Source organism: Lactuca saligna, chromosome 2 (genome assembly GCF_052625555.1).
Source record: "Lactuca saligna cultivar CGN05327 chromosome 2, ASM5262555v1, whole genome shotgun sequence".
Lineage (NCBI taxonomy): Eukaryota > Viridiplantae > Streptophyta > Magnoliopsida > Asterales > Asteraceae > Lactuca > Lactuca saligna.
The window spans coordinates 182,273,583-182,288,141 of NC_136418.1; the positions used below are offsets into that span (position 1 = coordinate 182,273,583).

The window sequence follows — 14,559 nt, forward strand, 5'->3', positions numbered from 1 at the left end:
GATGAATCGGCTGAAAATTCAGATCGAGGATTGAGACGACAACCTAAAGTGATTTGTATTATGTAATACTGATTATATTTTCTAGGTTTTATTGTGCAATTTTTATTTTTAACTAATTAAATATTTTCATTGTTATTATTTTTTGTGTTTATTAATTATTTTTGGCAAATAGTTTTTTACGGGAAATAATTATTAGATTTTATTATATATATATATATATATATATATATATATATATATATATATATATATATATATATATATATATATATATATTAAAGTTCTGTATCAAAGGAACAGTAAAGGTGCCTAACATTTGTCTATTTTCGTCCTTCAGCTTATATTCTTTTTATGTCCCTGTCATTTTCTTTATGTTCCACTTTCTTTCTCTCTTTCTATTTGTTTGCTACATTGGTTACTGAGAGATAATGTATATAATAATGTTTTTTTTAATGGACTTGCTTGTTCGTGGCAAATCTAGGTTAATCCCACGTGTGTCTTTTATTCCTTTTTACTTTTGTATTTGGTTATTTGTAGATTTTTATTTTGATCCTTCATCGTCTCCTTCTGTTTCTCTGCATTCCTCCCTCTTTCTGTCCCATGTAATTTACTCTGTTATTGTTCTTTTCTTTCATCTGTTGTCGTATTTTTGGTTCTTTTTGTGTTTATTATGTGATGGATGTTCCGCGAAAAAGGGGGGCTGACCCCGGTGCTTCGTCTTTTTCTGCTATCTCTGTTGGTCACCGGCGAAAATGTAGGCGTTTCGATGGCCTCTCTGTTCATTCCCAACAAAAGCCCTAACCTCAAGAGTCAAGAGGGGTTACATAGTTGAGATAAAAGAAGACGCCACTATCCATCATCACCTCCATATCATCTTTTTAGAATCCTCAATTTCTTTTCTGCAGGTAAGTAATGCGTAAAAACAACTAATCGAAGATTGATTGTGCTTGATTGGTAATCTCTACACATTTTTTTTTTAATTTTTATTTAAGAATTGATACATCATTTTCCAGCTCTCGGCTGTTTTGATTTGGAATCTCGATGTATCTCATCTCCTAATTCTTTAAAAAATGATTATTCATCATTTGGTTGAGATTTTCATCATCTTTTTTGCTGTCACTGAAGATCGAATTACCAATTTCAGACTCATGATCGATATGTGACTTTAGTTCAGAATTTGTGGAAGATATGTGATGTGCTCCTGCATCACCACAAACGAAGCTGTATGAATTCTACCATGTTGAAGTTGACTACTATTTTTGGCTATGTTGCTTTTATAGCATCTCCACCCTAAATGTACCCAACTCTATATGTTGGGTCAGAGCAAGAACACGAGCTGCTAAGGTACATTCAAAATAATTTAAATACAAAAAAGTAACTAAATACCTTTCTTTCAAAAAAAGTAACTAAATAATCAAAATCAGATAATTTACTAACTTTTTCTTAATTTTTTGCAGCTTGGATAGGATTATCACAAAATTTCAAAGCGCAATACCTTTTTCATTCTGTGAGGGTAAGGTTAGCAATTACTTTGATCTTTAAATGTTGGATTTTTTGTATAATTTTAAGGTCTTATCATGCCTTATGAATGGTTTGAATAAAATAATTTTTTGAAGTTAAAAATTATACATTACTGCAAAAGTCATATTTCATTGTTTTTGGTTCATATTATTTATGGTTTTGTGTTGTTAAAATATGCGGACCAGAAGAACAAAATATCGCCAATTACATATTCAGTTTTTATCAAATGCTTAATGATAAGGTTTACTTAAACATGGTTCTGTTATTTTTATTATGTTTGTAGTGTTTGGTTGGATGGAATTGAGGAAGGAATGGAATCATCTATCCAATTTGTGGGATGGATTTGTGGGAGAATGAGACTAATGAAGAAAGTATTTTAATGCAATAAAACCAACACTTGATTGCAGTGTTTTTTTTTATGCCTCATGCTTAATTATATACTTTTAGTTTGTACTCATTTTTATAAGATCATAATCATATCAATTACTAATATTAAAAAATTACTTAACAGGAACTTCTACCGGAAAGAGAAACAACACCACCTAAAATCATTTCAGTGGCTCACATTTTGCCCATGAAGGTGTGGTTTTTTTTTTATTAAAGGCGTTAAAATCATTAAAAATTTGCAAGATCTTTGATACCTAATATTTTGTTTTTTTTTTTTTAAATAAAAACTTTAAGTCAGGCGCGTGCTGTTCTGCTTCAGACCTTTGCAATTTTCATCAAGAAACTGAACGTGGACACTCCTACACTTAACCTCCAGGTTGTTGGTAGTTGTAGAAACGATGGTGATGAAATAAGATTGCAGGATTTGAAAGATTTAGGTTGCGTTTAGTTACAGAAAAACACTTTTCATTTTTTGTTTTCCTTTTTTGATTTTCGTTTCCCGTTTTCATTTTTCATTGAAATTTTTTGAAAACGCGTTTAATTAAATTTATTCATTTTTCATTTTCAGTTTTAGAAAATTAGAAAACGTGTTTAGATGTGTATTTTTCTATCGATTTTCATTTTTAGAAAACGGTAGCGGTGGTAGGGTATGGGTGGGGGCGGTGACGGTAGCGGGTCGGCGGCGGTGGTGGTGATGACATGCGATGGTGGTGGCGGCGGCAATTGTATCAGTGGTGGTGATGTCGGCGGCAACGATGATGGTGGTGCTAGTGACGGGTTAGTGGTGGTGGTGGTGGTGGTGATGGTGGATCGGTGATTGCCGTGGTGGTGTTGGGTGAGTGGGTGTAGGTGTAGGTTTGTGTGTGTGTGGGTGTGGGGGGGGGGGGGGGGGGGGGGGGGGGGTGTTTGTGAGGGTGGGGGTGGGGGTAGGTGTGTGTGCGGGTGTGGGTGGGTGGGTATGTATGTGTGTGTGTGCGGGTGTGTGTGTGTATAGGTGGGTATGTATGTGTGTGTGTTTATGGGTGGGTGCGTGTGGGGGTGGGTATGTACATGTGTGTGTGTTTGTGGGTGGATATGTATGTGTGTGTGTGTTTGTGGGTGGGTGTGTGTGTGGGTGGGTATGTATGTGTGTATGTGTTTGTGGGTGGGTTGGTGTGTGTGTGTGTGGGTGAGTATGTATGTGTGTGTGTGGGTTGGTGTGTGTGTGTATGTGCGGGTGGGTGTGTGTGTGTGGGTGGGTATGTATGTGTGTGTTTGTGGATGGGTGTGTGTGTGGGGGTGGGTATGTATGTATGTGTGTGTGGGTTGGTGTGTGTGTGTGTTAGTTGGTATGTATGTGTGTGTGTGTTTGTGGGTTAGTGTGTGTGTGAGGGTGGGTATGTATATGTGTGTGTGGGTGGGGGTGTTAAGGTGAGGGTAGGTAGAGGTGGATGGGGTGAAGTGGGTGTGTGTTTATAGAAAAATTTTGGAATTAGAAAAATGTGAAAAACAATGATTATCAGTTTTCCAAAAATTTCCGACTTCTTTGTAATTTTAGAAAACGGAAAAATTTCATTTTCCGTGAAAAATTTAGAAAAATAGACGAACTAAACGCATTTTCAAAATTCTCATTTTTCTTGGAAATTTTTTCCGGAAAACAGCTCATTTTTCCGCAACTAAACGCCCCCTTAGCTATTTAAAAAAACCGAATCGTTAACCCTTCTGAATTTCATCAGCAAGATAAGTTTTGGTGGGTAAACCAACCCGATTAAAAAAATTAGCTCTTTAAAACTTTGGATACACTTTGTGATCCCATGGATTCGTTGGTGGAGCATTGTTCATAGTTGCAGAAATCTTCTTTTCCAGAACCCATAATTCAACAAAAGGGATAAAAAGGCAAAATTGTGTTTTGCAAGTGATATATATATTTTGAATTTTTGAAGTTATGATGTACTTTGTGTTGTCATGTTCTTTTTTTGTTTGTATTTTGCAGGTGATATACATATTTTGATTTTTTGCTTCCACATATGCCCTTATAAGAATAATTACCAGTGGCTCTCCAAGAATCCCATGTAAAAATTCCAACCCAATAGAAAAAAATCCATAAAAACTGAAGAAATTGATATACCTTAATCAAATTGAAAAACTGCAAAATCAATTTCTACAGTGAACTTCAATTTTTATGTTTCTTGACTGAAGACCACCCACCTCTTGTTCTCTTTGTAGCAGTTGAATTATGAAAGGGGTCTGCTTAAACTTTTGTAAGTTCATCACGTTTGAAGACAACTTTTAACCACGTGCTCTTTTTTGTTTTTTTTTTTTCTAATTTAAAAATAAATTACAAAAGTTTTTCTTTTTTGTAATGGTTTTGGTCATGTTCCAAAGTAAAATGGATGCATTACCCTTTTCTGGTTTTTTATTTTATTTTAAATCAAAGGGTAATATTGTCAGTTGCTTAAAACATGAACAAAAACATCACAAATATCTCAAATAATTACCCTTTTCTGTTTTGTTATAAATAAAAGGGTAATATAGTCATTTTGCGTAAAACATGAACAAAAACATCACATATATATCAAATAATGACCAAAATTGAAAAAAAATTACTATTAATTTAAGTGCAACTTATATAATGATCCTGTAACATTTTCTATCTTAAAATATTCTTATTTGCTGTTATTACTCTTTTGCTTTTAGGCATATTAAGGTTTTTTAGTTTTCAGATTTACATTGCTTTTTTTATTATAGTAATTGAAAAACATGTGATTTTTGGGTGGCAAGTCTTCAACAGAGTTATCATAAGATGTATGTTTGTTTTTTAACATCTGCAGTAAACTAAAATTTTAATAAACTAATTTTATAAACTGAAAATAGTTCTTAACAGTGAAACTTAATAATTTTAGTCTTAAACATTGAAATAATAATAACAAGAACATGTAAAAAAACAAAAATATAATTTTTTTTTTAAAAAAAAAACTTTAAAAAAATGTAAAAGAAGCTAATAGTTTTATTCTAGAAAAAAAAAAAAAAAACTAATTTTAAAAAACATTAAAAAAGAAAATAATAAAAAAATTAAGAAAGTATTGCAAACTTTATCTACAAAGTTCGTAAAAAATTACATACGTTAAAAAGATGTAACTGAAATTGAAAATATTATTAATAAAACTGTAAAAAAAAAAATCAAGTTAAAAAAATCGTGGAAATTATAAAAATAAATTGTATCACATCCGTAAATAAAAAATTTAAGAAAATCAAAGTTTAAAAAAAAATAAAAAAAAAGTTATACAAAAATTCTTAAAGAAACACTTAGAAAAAATGAAAGCTGAAGAAGTTAGAAGAGGCAAGTCAAGTGTTGCGCCACGCAGCACACACGCAAAGGTTTTGTAGTCTGAAATCTTTCAAAAAACAAACTGCTGCGAGAGGAAAAGTGTTGCGCGTGTGCTGCGCTGCGCAGCAATAAGTGGTTTGAAGATGTTTTTATAGAAAAACAAACAACACCTAAGCAAAAAAGTAGGTTACTATTAATCAAATTAAGAAAATTTAGTTACCATCAAGATTCAGCTAATTTTTCTTCAACTTTCTTTCACCTGTTAATGTAACAGTTCCATTCTAGATTTCCAAAAACTGAAATGGAATTTTGAGTTTCAGGTTGTAGAACAAAGGGCAGATTAACAACGGTTGATGCAGCCAACCCAATTCTACACTTCTTTTTTGAATATTATTTAAATGTGTTTCGCATCTTTTGCTTATTATCTACGACCATATTTAATATTTATCCCGCCGCCCCCACCCGATCCATGCGAAGCATGGGATACTTTTCTAGTCAATTATTATGTAACAAAAAAATTATTACTTTTAAATAAAATATTTATGTTTATACCTTATATTTATATTATGTTTATATTATTGATGTAAATTAAATAATATTGATGTTTATTTAAGAAATGTAAATTAATTTTTATATAATGAATTGAATATTTTGAAATTTTCATTTGTTCAAAACTGAATTTCATAATTATTTTTTTTAATTCAAGTCTGCAAACTTTTGATAAGCATTAATGAATTATTTATGCATAATTGATTTGTACAAAAATCTTTATAATTTATACCTCTTAAAATTCAAGATATAACTAATATGTTTTATAATATAATTTAAAAGAGTAAATTACTGAAACCGTCACTATGATTTGGTCAAAATTGCATGTTTGGTCCCTAACTTTTTTTTGCACTCGAATCGTCCCTGTTTTTTTATTTTGTTGTGTTTTTTGTCCCTTACATATATAAAGTTAGGAACCAAACATGCAATTTTGACCAAACCATAGAGACGAAAAGCACAACAAAATCAAACCATAGGGACGATCCGAGTGCAAAAAAAATGTTAGGGACCAAACGTATAATTTTGACCAAGCCATATGGACGATTTCAGTAATTTATTCAATTTAAAATTATATTTATTTTTTAAATTATGGTTTCTAAAATTAAAATTAGTTTATTGTGAAAGTAAATAAAAGTCGACCATTTTCTGGGTTTTAAAAACTGAAAGTAGAATGAAGGAAAAGTGAGATGCCAAAAATGAAAAGTGAAAGATAGATACACAAGGTAAACAATTTTCCCCATTGGAATCCCCAAAATTGCTCGATTGGTCTACAAGATTATCATGATGACTAAACACATAACTTGATAAGCATTAAATGTTTATAATGTCTATTTATACTTTATAGTGACAACAAGAAAATAACCTGAACCAAATTTATATATCAAAATTTTGTAATGATATCAAATCTTAGTTGATGAGAAAAGAAATGTTATGACTTGTTACATTACAGAAGTTTTGATGATCATTGATTAATTTGAAACTACTGATGGAACGCCCAAATTAAAATGGACTTGATTTTTCCCTTAATAACAAATTAGCCTATTTTCCACAGTATTAGTGTGCGATTTATGACGACCTGGTTGCTATTTTGATGGATTGAGATGATCATGTTACAATTCGAAGGACTTCAAAAACGAATCGGCAAAAATGGTACAACATGCAATGTTCAATCCGTGAGGTGAGGTGCCTCTTCCATATTCTCACAATTTCAATTTTGAAGATAACAAGTTGTATCTTTTGTTATAACTGGTTTGGATGATGCCATGTTTCATAATTAGGTTTCTAAGTATCAGTAGTTAATGCATTAGATACATACATTCTTTCTAGTTGTTTGGCATTGTTGTTTAGTTTGAGAAGTTTTACCTTGTTTAACATTTGGACATATTCTGGATTTCCAATAAACTATATATATAAAGCAGAGGAAAAAAGTTAAAAGCAACAACTAATCATATTTGACATAAACCTAATTAAGAAGCATATCATCATCCAAACTAGTACTTATAACAAAACATTCAATCTTGACCCTTGCCTCTTGCTTTTGTTTTGTAGCCCTTTTCACCAGGTGCTCATCTCACCCTTGGCCAAACAAGACTGTCAACATAATGAACAACTTTACGTGTGGTATATGGTCTTCCACGAACCTTAAAGATTTTAGTCTTGGCTTCAACAGGATCATACAAACCAAAACCATGTTGTGAAACTTGAAAAAGAAACTCGTTGCGTAATGTGAATCCAAATGGAATTATATTGCCACTAAACCCCGAGAACACATGATTTTTCACCCATGATTCAACCACCCCATACTCATTCATCATCCACACCTCACATTCCTCATCCATAACGCATGACATCACACAAACTTTTCCACCCAAAATTCCTAAAGTATTCGAGATGTGTCCACTGTGGCCATCTTGTATAGAATCTGGAAGAGGTATCACACGAAATGTCTCTGCACCCAAATCAAAGGCTACTATCGATTCTATAATCTCATCAGTGTAACCAAGCCAATGAAGATGCCCATCGTGACCATCAACACAAACATTATCTTCACCGTAAATATGTTCGACTTCAGATGGAAACCTTTGGGTGATCGACTCCCATGAACCCTTTCTCATGCTATACACCTCAACTTGCAGCCACTCTCTACAGAAGTATTTATCATTACCATATATGAATCTTACAAGCTTAACAACTTTATAATCGTCATTTTTGCGATCAAACCCAAACCGGAACAGAGCAGTGAAAGTTTTATAAGCACTCGAGGGCATATAATATGGCGGAAGAGACAACACTGCGGAGAGAGAAGGGTTCCAGATGCAAAGAGCGTGAGAATCTTCGTGTCGAAAGCATATTAAACCGTTAGCAGATCCAATTAGAGTGCCAGAAGCATGTCTTAAATGGAAATTGATCGGGAGTTTGATCAAATTAGTGAGTTCCACTTCTTGGTGGGGAGATTGAGAAGGGTGTGCTGTGAATGGTTTAGGGTCAAAAGGAAGTAAGTCTGAAAAAGCGAATAAAATTTCATCGTTGTGACGAATAGATCGATGAAGGTGGGATGTTACAACGGAGGACCGAGACAACAGAGCATTCCAAGATTTAGAGACGCATCTCGCCTGAGCAAGGCGTTTCGCCGGTAATCGGATGAATATGTATGAGAAAACATCGTCGGAGAGATTTTCCATAGTCGCTGGGTTTTGTGGTGAAGACATTTTCCACTGTGAAAGTAATCGTAAGGTCGATTTGTGGAAGGGGCGGTGGGTTGTATGAAAGGGGAACTTCAAAGCCGGTGGTTTTTTGCATGAGGTTTTGATTGTTGAATTTTGAATCACAGACAGTGAGTGGGTTTGTGGGTTTGTTCCACGTCGAGATCTTGCAGATGAATTGAAACGCCACGTATTACAAAAATATGTAGGCAGCCACGTTGGTCATGTTCTTTTAAATGTAAGCCAAATGGAAGCAATATGTAGTTCACCTATTATTTATTAACTTTGATTTTATCATATATGTAATCAGTTATAATATTATAAAAAATAACAAAACTACAAAAACTATCTGATATAGGGAAGGAGAATTTCAACAAAATAGTAAATTTCTCCAATAAATAATCATCACCGTTAACTAACTATAAAATTTGTTTTAACAGTCACCATCACAAAGAATAGTAAAAACATTTTTATACACTACAAAAAATTGTTCGTATTAATATTATTAAAATTATAGATTTTTGTTAAATTTTGTTGGGATCTTCAAAACCAATTTCCCAGAAAAAAAAAAGTTTAGGGAATGAAATAGAGACTAAAAAAGCACCTTTTAAACTTTGCAACTGTCACATTGCAAACCAAATGGTTATTTATAGAAAAAAAAAACAATACAATAGCTGTTTTATTGATTGAAAGTATGTCTATTTTTGTCAATATCTCTTATAAAAACACAACCACTTGGGAACTTGAATCGGTCCCTTATAATAATTTTGTAATCGTTTATTGCAAAATCAAATAACTATTTATTAAAAAAAAATCAAAATAATAACTATTTTATTGATTATGGAAATATTGCTATTGTTATCGCCTTGTTGGGCTTACGTTAGAACAGCCCGATCAAAAGTGATACGATACGAGGGCCATGGTCCATGGAAGTCAACTCTCAAGACCCAAGCGTTAACGTGATCGAGCACCGGCCTAAAATTTTGATTCGCAGGATCATCCTACTGATCAGATCAATCGGTCACACCTTGAAGATGAAGGTGATTCATATCCCTTGTTTGGAAGACAACTATTCTTACCTGTATGAACCTCGATTCTGATCATTCTTTAAGTTCAGTTAGTTAATCGTTTTTTATTTAGGTTTTCCTATTGACTCTACAATCTACCGTTAGTGCGCTTTACAGTGTTTGTATTTTTGCAGGGTGATTGATGAGAACACGAAACAAGGAGCTGTAGTGGATCCAGTTGAGCCGGAGAAGGTTATTGAAGTTGCTAAAGAAAATGGAGTTGAGCTTAAGCTTGTCCTAACCACTCATCACCACTGGTTGGTTCACCTTTCATCGAAAACTCTATTGATAATTAACGGTTTTTAGCGAGAAGTATACTTTCTGCTAGTTATTTAGGTGAATTAGGTTATTATAGGTTGATTATGGGTGCTAATGAGATAATAATTAGGTTATTATGGTTTTTGGCCTATGGAGCTTCAGTGACTATATAGATAAGTTTGACCACTGACAAACCCTAACCCTACTAAATATACTTCATGTTCCATTGATGAAACAACTGGTATCAGCAAGAAAGAGGGATTATATTATTCATTCATCAAATGAATGTGAAAGCAACCTTTCTAAACAACAGATATTGTTTCTTATGATAAATTGGTGACAGGGATCATGCGGGTGGCAATGAGAAGATCAAAGAGTTGGTTCCAGGGATTAAAGTTTATGGAGGTTCTGTTGATAATGTAAAAGGGTGTACTAATAAGCTGGAGAATGGTGATAAGTTATCTCTTGGTGATTCTATCAATATACTCTCTCTCCACACACCATGGTATGTTTCTTTCCCATAAACGAACATTTATTATAGTTTAATAAAAGTTTTTAACTATTAGTTAAATTCCATTCTTCTAATAGGAATTAAATAAATATTTTTAATGTGGTTTGTTGGTTTGTCAGCCACACAAAGGGACACATAAGTTACTATGTGACTGGGAAAGAAGAAGAGGACCCTGTTGTGTTTACAGGCGACACACTGGTGGGTGTATCTTGTAATTTCTTCATGTATATTTTGGGCTAAATGCTACTTTCATTTTCTTTTTCTTATGATGTATTTTTTTTTTTTTTAGTTTGTTGCTGGTTGTGGCAAGTTTTTTGAGGGGACAGCAGAACAGATGCATGAGTCACTGTGTGTGACTTTGGCTTCTTTGCCAAAACCAACTAAAGTTTACTGTGGGCATGAGGTAAAATTAATTCAGTATATTGTTTTTGTATTTGTTAGATTGTAATAAAATTAATTAACAGTAGATGTCATTTTTTATACATGTCATGTCAATGTCAGTATACGGTGAAGAATCTGCAGTTTGCTCAAACAGTTGAACCAGACAATGAGAAGATATCAGAAAAGTTATCATGGGCTCAGAAGCAGAGGCAATCTGGGCTTCCAACTATTCCATCAACCATTGAACAGGAATTAGAAACTAATCCTTTCATGCGATCTGATCTACCTCAAATTCAGGTACTCTTGCTGTTTTTGACTTTTTTTTCATATAGTTTGGCACAAGAAAGGTCTTGTTTTGACTTCAATTATGATGCAGGAGAAAGTTGGATGCAAGTCCCCTGTTGAAGCAATGCGTGAGATAAGGCAACGAAAAGATAACTGGAGAGGGTAATTACCTAAATACCCTCTGTCGCATCTTTTTCGTGTGTGTACATTACCTAAATAATGTACGTGTCATAAGAATGAATGTGTTCTTGTTGTTGCTACTGAAACTTGGTTTGTGTTTGTCACATAACATAAATGTCAGAATATGTCAAGAATGAAGAATCTTTCTGTTTTCAGCAAATCTTTGGATTTTTGTTTGCTACAATATTGTCTAATCCCCCTGTGCTCAATAATCTAATAGGATTTGTGAACCCCGTCTTTAAGAGGATATCATCCTTCCCTTTTCGTGCTTTGGCCTTTGGTTTGGAGAACACCGGTTTCATGTTTACAATCTATTGTTTTTCTTCAATTCACTCACACGGATTGAATATTGAATGAGTATGCCTAAAATAGGTATCCTCATTGCTTTAAAGTAGTCATATTACATTTTTAGATATTTTAGTTTGAAGTGGAGCATTTCAATATCTTTAGGTAACTGTTGTGCTACCTCAAATACGAGTTGAATAAACATTTACAATCAGTATTTAGATTGTAATCGTACTATTGACGTGCTGTAATAGATTGATTGTAAATGTGCTAATGTTATATTAAAGAGCTGTGTAATAAAACATTAAAATTTCATGCTTGATATATATAATATCTATGTAAGATTTATATCATAATATACATTAAAAAATATGATCATAACCGAAAGAAAACAAAGAAAAACTAACTAAAAGTAGGTATCTATTTAGAGGAATAAAAACAAACTAAGCATAATTGTTTTTTACTTTTGTATTGAAGAAAAAACAAAAAATATAACATATATTTCCCTAGAAATTAGGCCTTATGGAAATGTAGACTACATTGTAAAAAAAAATTTAAAAAAATTAAAAAAAAAAATTAATAAAAAACCAATAATTTCTTCTTTCTGTGAACATTGTACATCATCCCTATTCAGGAATAATGTTCTTGGATCTTGATGCTAAAACTTAGTGTTACTTTGGTTCATGGATTTCAAGGAATTTAAATAAGTTAGAATGCAAATTTCAATCAAAAAATTATATACCGTGGAATTGAATTTAAATTGCATTAAATCACGTGGTTTAAATTTTTGCGGTGTAAACAAAGACTTTAGATTCTATTAGAGTATACGGTATGGGCAACGAGAACTGTAATTTTTGCTGATGTGGTACCTCATAACCTAGTCATAACAAGATGAACACCACTCCTCCTTGTTAAGAGGATGTTATGGCATATCTTGTTGTGACGAGCACAAGAAGCATCGGGAAGTTTAATTGGTTGTTGCCTTTATCAACCAATCAAATCATTTTATTTCTTTCTCTCTCTACTTTTTAACATGTTATAACATGGGAAACACCATTTTCCCCTTGGTGTTATGGTGGTGTTATAGATAAGGTGGCATATGAACTTGGTGTTATAACGTGACTCATACCTAATGCTTTTACTTATTTTTTATTAAAAGCACAAAACTCTTCATGTATATATTCTTTATTTAAGTCACTATTCATAAAATCAAAAACAAATTATCATCGACTTTTATACCACCCACCAATCCACCCACAACAACGCATGTCCTAACGCACGTGTTCACACCCACCCACACACATCTGCACGCACATATACACAGACACGCATACATATATGTTTTCCTTTTTATGAAACTCTTTAAATATGCACTTAGCTCCTCACTAAGTATCATATACCTCGTCCCATGAGGCTTTAGCTGTCTCGAAGCATAAGCGATCACGCGGCCCTTCTATATCAACACAACCCCCAAACTCGTGATCGATGCATCACAATAAACCACAAAATCCACCAGACCCTCCGGTAGGTTCAAAATTGGTGTCTCACACAACCGTTCTCTCAAGGTCTCAAAAGTTGTCTGCTACTCAGGCCCCCAACGAAAAGTGACCATCTTCTTTGGCAACATCACAACCTCGACCTTCGCCAGATCGACCAGAATACCATTATGGTTGACAAGGTGCCTAAAAAATTGCACCTCGTGCAACCAGAACTCACACTTAGAGAACTTCGCGAAAAGTCTCTTCCTCCTCAAAGTCTCAATCACTTCCCTTAAGTGCTCCTTGCGCTGCTCATGGGTCTTCGAATAGACCAAGATATATAAATGAATACAATTACAAACCGATCCAACTTCGGCCTACATATGCGGTTTATGAGATCCAAGAACGTGACTGGAGCATTGGTGAGCTCAAAAGGCAACACCACGAACTCGTAGTGAACATAACGAGTCCGAAAAGTTATCTTCCGCACATCCTCGTCTCTAACCCTCATCTGATGATAACCCGAACACAAATCAATCTTGGAAAACTAAGATGCACCCTGAAGTTGGTCAAATAGATCATCAATCCTCGAGAGTGGATAATTGTTCTTCACCGTTACCTTGTTCATCTCACAGTAGTCAATGCACATACGATGAGACTCATCCTTCTTCTACATAAATAAGATTGTTGCTCCCCATGGCGAATTGCTTGGTCAAATGAATCCCTTGTCTAACAGCTCCTGCAGCTGTGTAGACAACTCCTGCATCTCGGGAGGAGCCAACCGATACGGTGCTTTGGTTATCGGAGCCGCACCAGGACTAGATCAATCCTGAACTCAACCTGCCTCTCCGGAGGCAACCTAGGAAAATCATCTGGGAATACGTCTAGATACTCCCGCACAATCAACACATCATCTATAGTCTTACCCTTATCTTGGGTATCTATAACATAGGCCAAAAATCCGGAACAACCCTGTTGAATATAGTGTCTGGCCCTCTCCATGAACCACTAACTCTCCCCCACTTAGGGTTCAAATCCAAACTAATTATTGCTCATAATTGATCACCACCCCATTAGGGCTCAACCAAGCCATACCCACAATAACCTTGTTCCCACGCAAAGGAACGGGAACCAAATCAATTGGATACTGCTCGCTGAACATATAAAGAGTACATCCCCGGTGAACCCACGCTGCCCGAACAGATTGATCATCTGCAATCTCAACATCTAAAGGACAATCCAGCTCCCCCAGATCTCCGCAAACCTCTTTCTAAGCGCAAGCAATAGAAAGGCTTGGGTAGCCCCCAAATCAAACAATACAAAAGCAGAAATATCGTTCTCAAGGAACGATCCTAAAATAAAACATATGAAAAGAAACAAACAATTCAATATAAATAAAGAGATAGAGAGAAGATACATACTCGTCACCACATCAGATGTCGCGTGAGCCTCCTTGGCCATCAACTGGAAAGCCCTACTCTTTACAACAAGTGCATCCGCCTTGACCTGGCGGCCGTCAGTGATCCGTAGAGTCACAAGAGCGGGTGCTGACATCGGCCCTGCTGCAGCCAAACTCGGACATTGGGCTTTTTTGTGGCTCCTCTAATTGCAATGGAAGCAAATCAAATCATATCCTGGGGTAATGGTG

The 14,559-nt window shown here is 34.4% G+C and overlaps 3 protein-coding genes and 1 long non-coding RNA gene across 9 annotated transcripts; 3 read left to right on the plus strand and 1 right to left on the minus strand.

Moving 5' to 3' along the window:
- The first annotated feature begins 562 nt into the window (after positions 1–562).
- LOC145029410 (GDP-Man:Man(3)GlcNAc(2)-PP-Dol alpha-1,2-mannosyltransferase-like) lies at positions 563–2,768 on the plus strand. Of its 4 annotated transcripts, none has more exons than XR_013676521.1 (5): positions 563–905; positions 1,145–1,344; positions 1,458–1,513; positions 2,033–2,101; positions 2,203–2,768. XR_013676521.1 is itself a non-coding variant. In XM_078977951.1 (5 exons), the coding sequence occupies exons 2-5, from the start codon at positions 1,295–1,297 to the stop codon at positions 2,275–2,277; spliced, it is 255 nt and encodes an 84-aa protein (XP_078834077.1). In that variant the 5' UTR covers positions 563–905; positions 1,145–1,294; the 3' UTR covers positions 2,278–2,768. The 4 variants fall into 4 exon arrangements, 2 of the variants coding, with proteins under 2 accessions (XP_078834077.1, XP_078834076.1); XR_013676520.1 differs by having other exon boundaries at positions 2,207–2,768; XM_078977951.1 differs by having other exon boundaries at positions 1,458–1,518.
- Positions 2,769–3,106: 338 nt separating this feature from the next.
- LOC145029411 (uncharacterized) lies at positions 3,107–5,771 on the plus strand. Of its 2 annotated transcripts, XR_013676524.1 has the most exons (3): positions 3,107–3,959; positions 4,055–4,148; positions 5,536–5,771. It is a non-coding gene; the product is annotated as an uncharacterized LOC145029411 (long non-coding RNA). The 2 variants fall into 2 exon arrangements; XR_013676523.1 differs by having other exon boundaries at positions 3,107–4,148.
- A 1,521-nt stretch (positions 5,772–7,292) lies between these two features.
- LOC145028429 (F-box protein CPR1-like) lies at positions 7,293–8,574 on the minus strand. Its single transcript, XM_078977115.1, has one exon. The coding sequence runs from the start codon at positions 8,470–8,472 to the stop codon at positions 7,330–7,332; it is 1,143 nt and encodes a 380-aa protein (XP_078833241.1). The 5' UTR covers positions 8,473–8,574; the 3' UTR covers positions 7,293–7,329.
- Positions 8,575–9,365: 791 nt separating this feature from the next.
- On the plus strand, positions 9,366–11,480 carry GLY2 (Metallo-hydrolase/oxidoreductase superfamily protein). 2 transcript variants are annotated; one of them, XM_078977116.1, is made up of 8 exons: positions 9,366–9,547; positions 9,668–9,790; positions 10,135–10,296; positions 10,422–10,500; positions 10,592–10,705; positions 10,804–10,980; positions 11,060–11,130; positions 11,369–11,480. In XM_078977116.1, exons 1-8 carry the CDS (start codon positions 9,393–9,395, stop codon positions 11,388–11,390), a joined length of 903 nt encoding a protein of 300 aa, XP_078833242.1. In that variant the 5' UTR covers positions 9,366–9,392; the 3' UTR covers positions 11,391–11,480. The 2 variants fall into 2 exon arrangements, with proteins under 2 accessions (XP_078833242.1, XP_078833243.1); XM_078977117.1 differs by lacking the exon at positions 11,369–11,480 and having other exon boundaries at positions 11,060–11,308.
- The last annotated feature ends 3,079 nt before the right edge of the window (positions 11,481–14,559 follow it).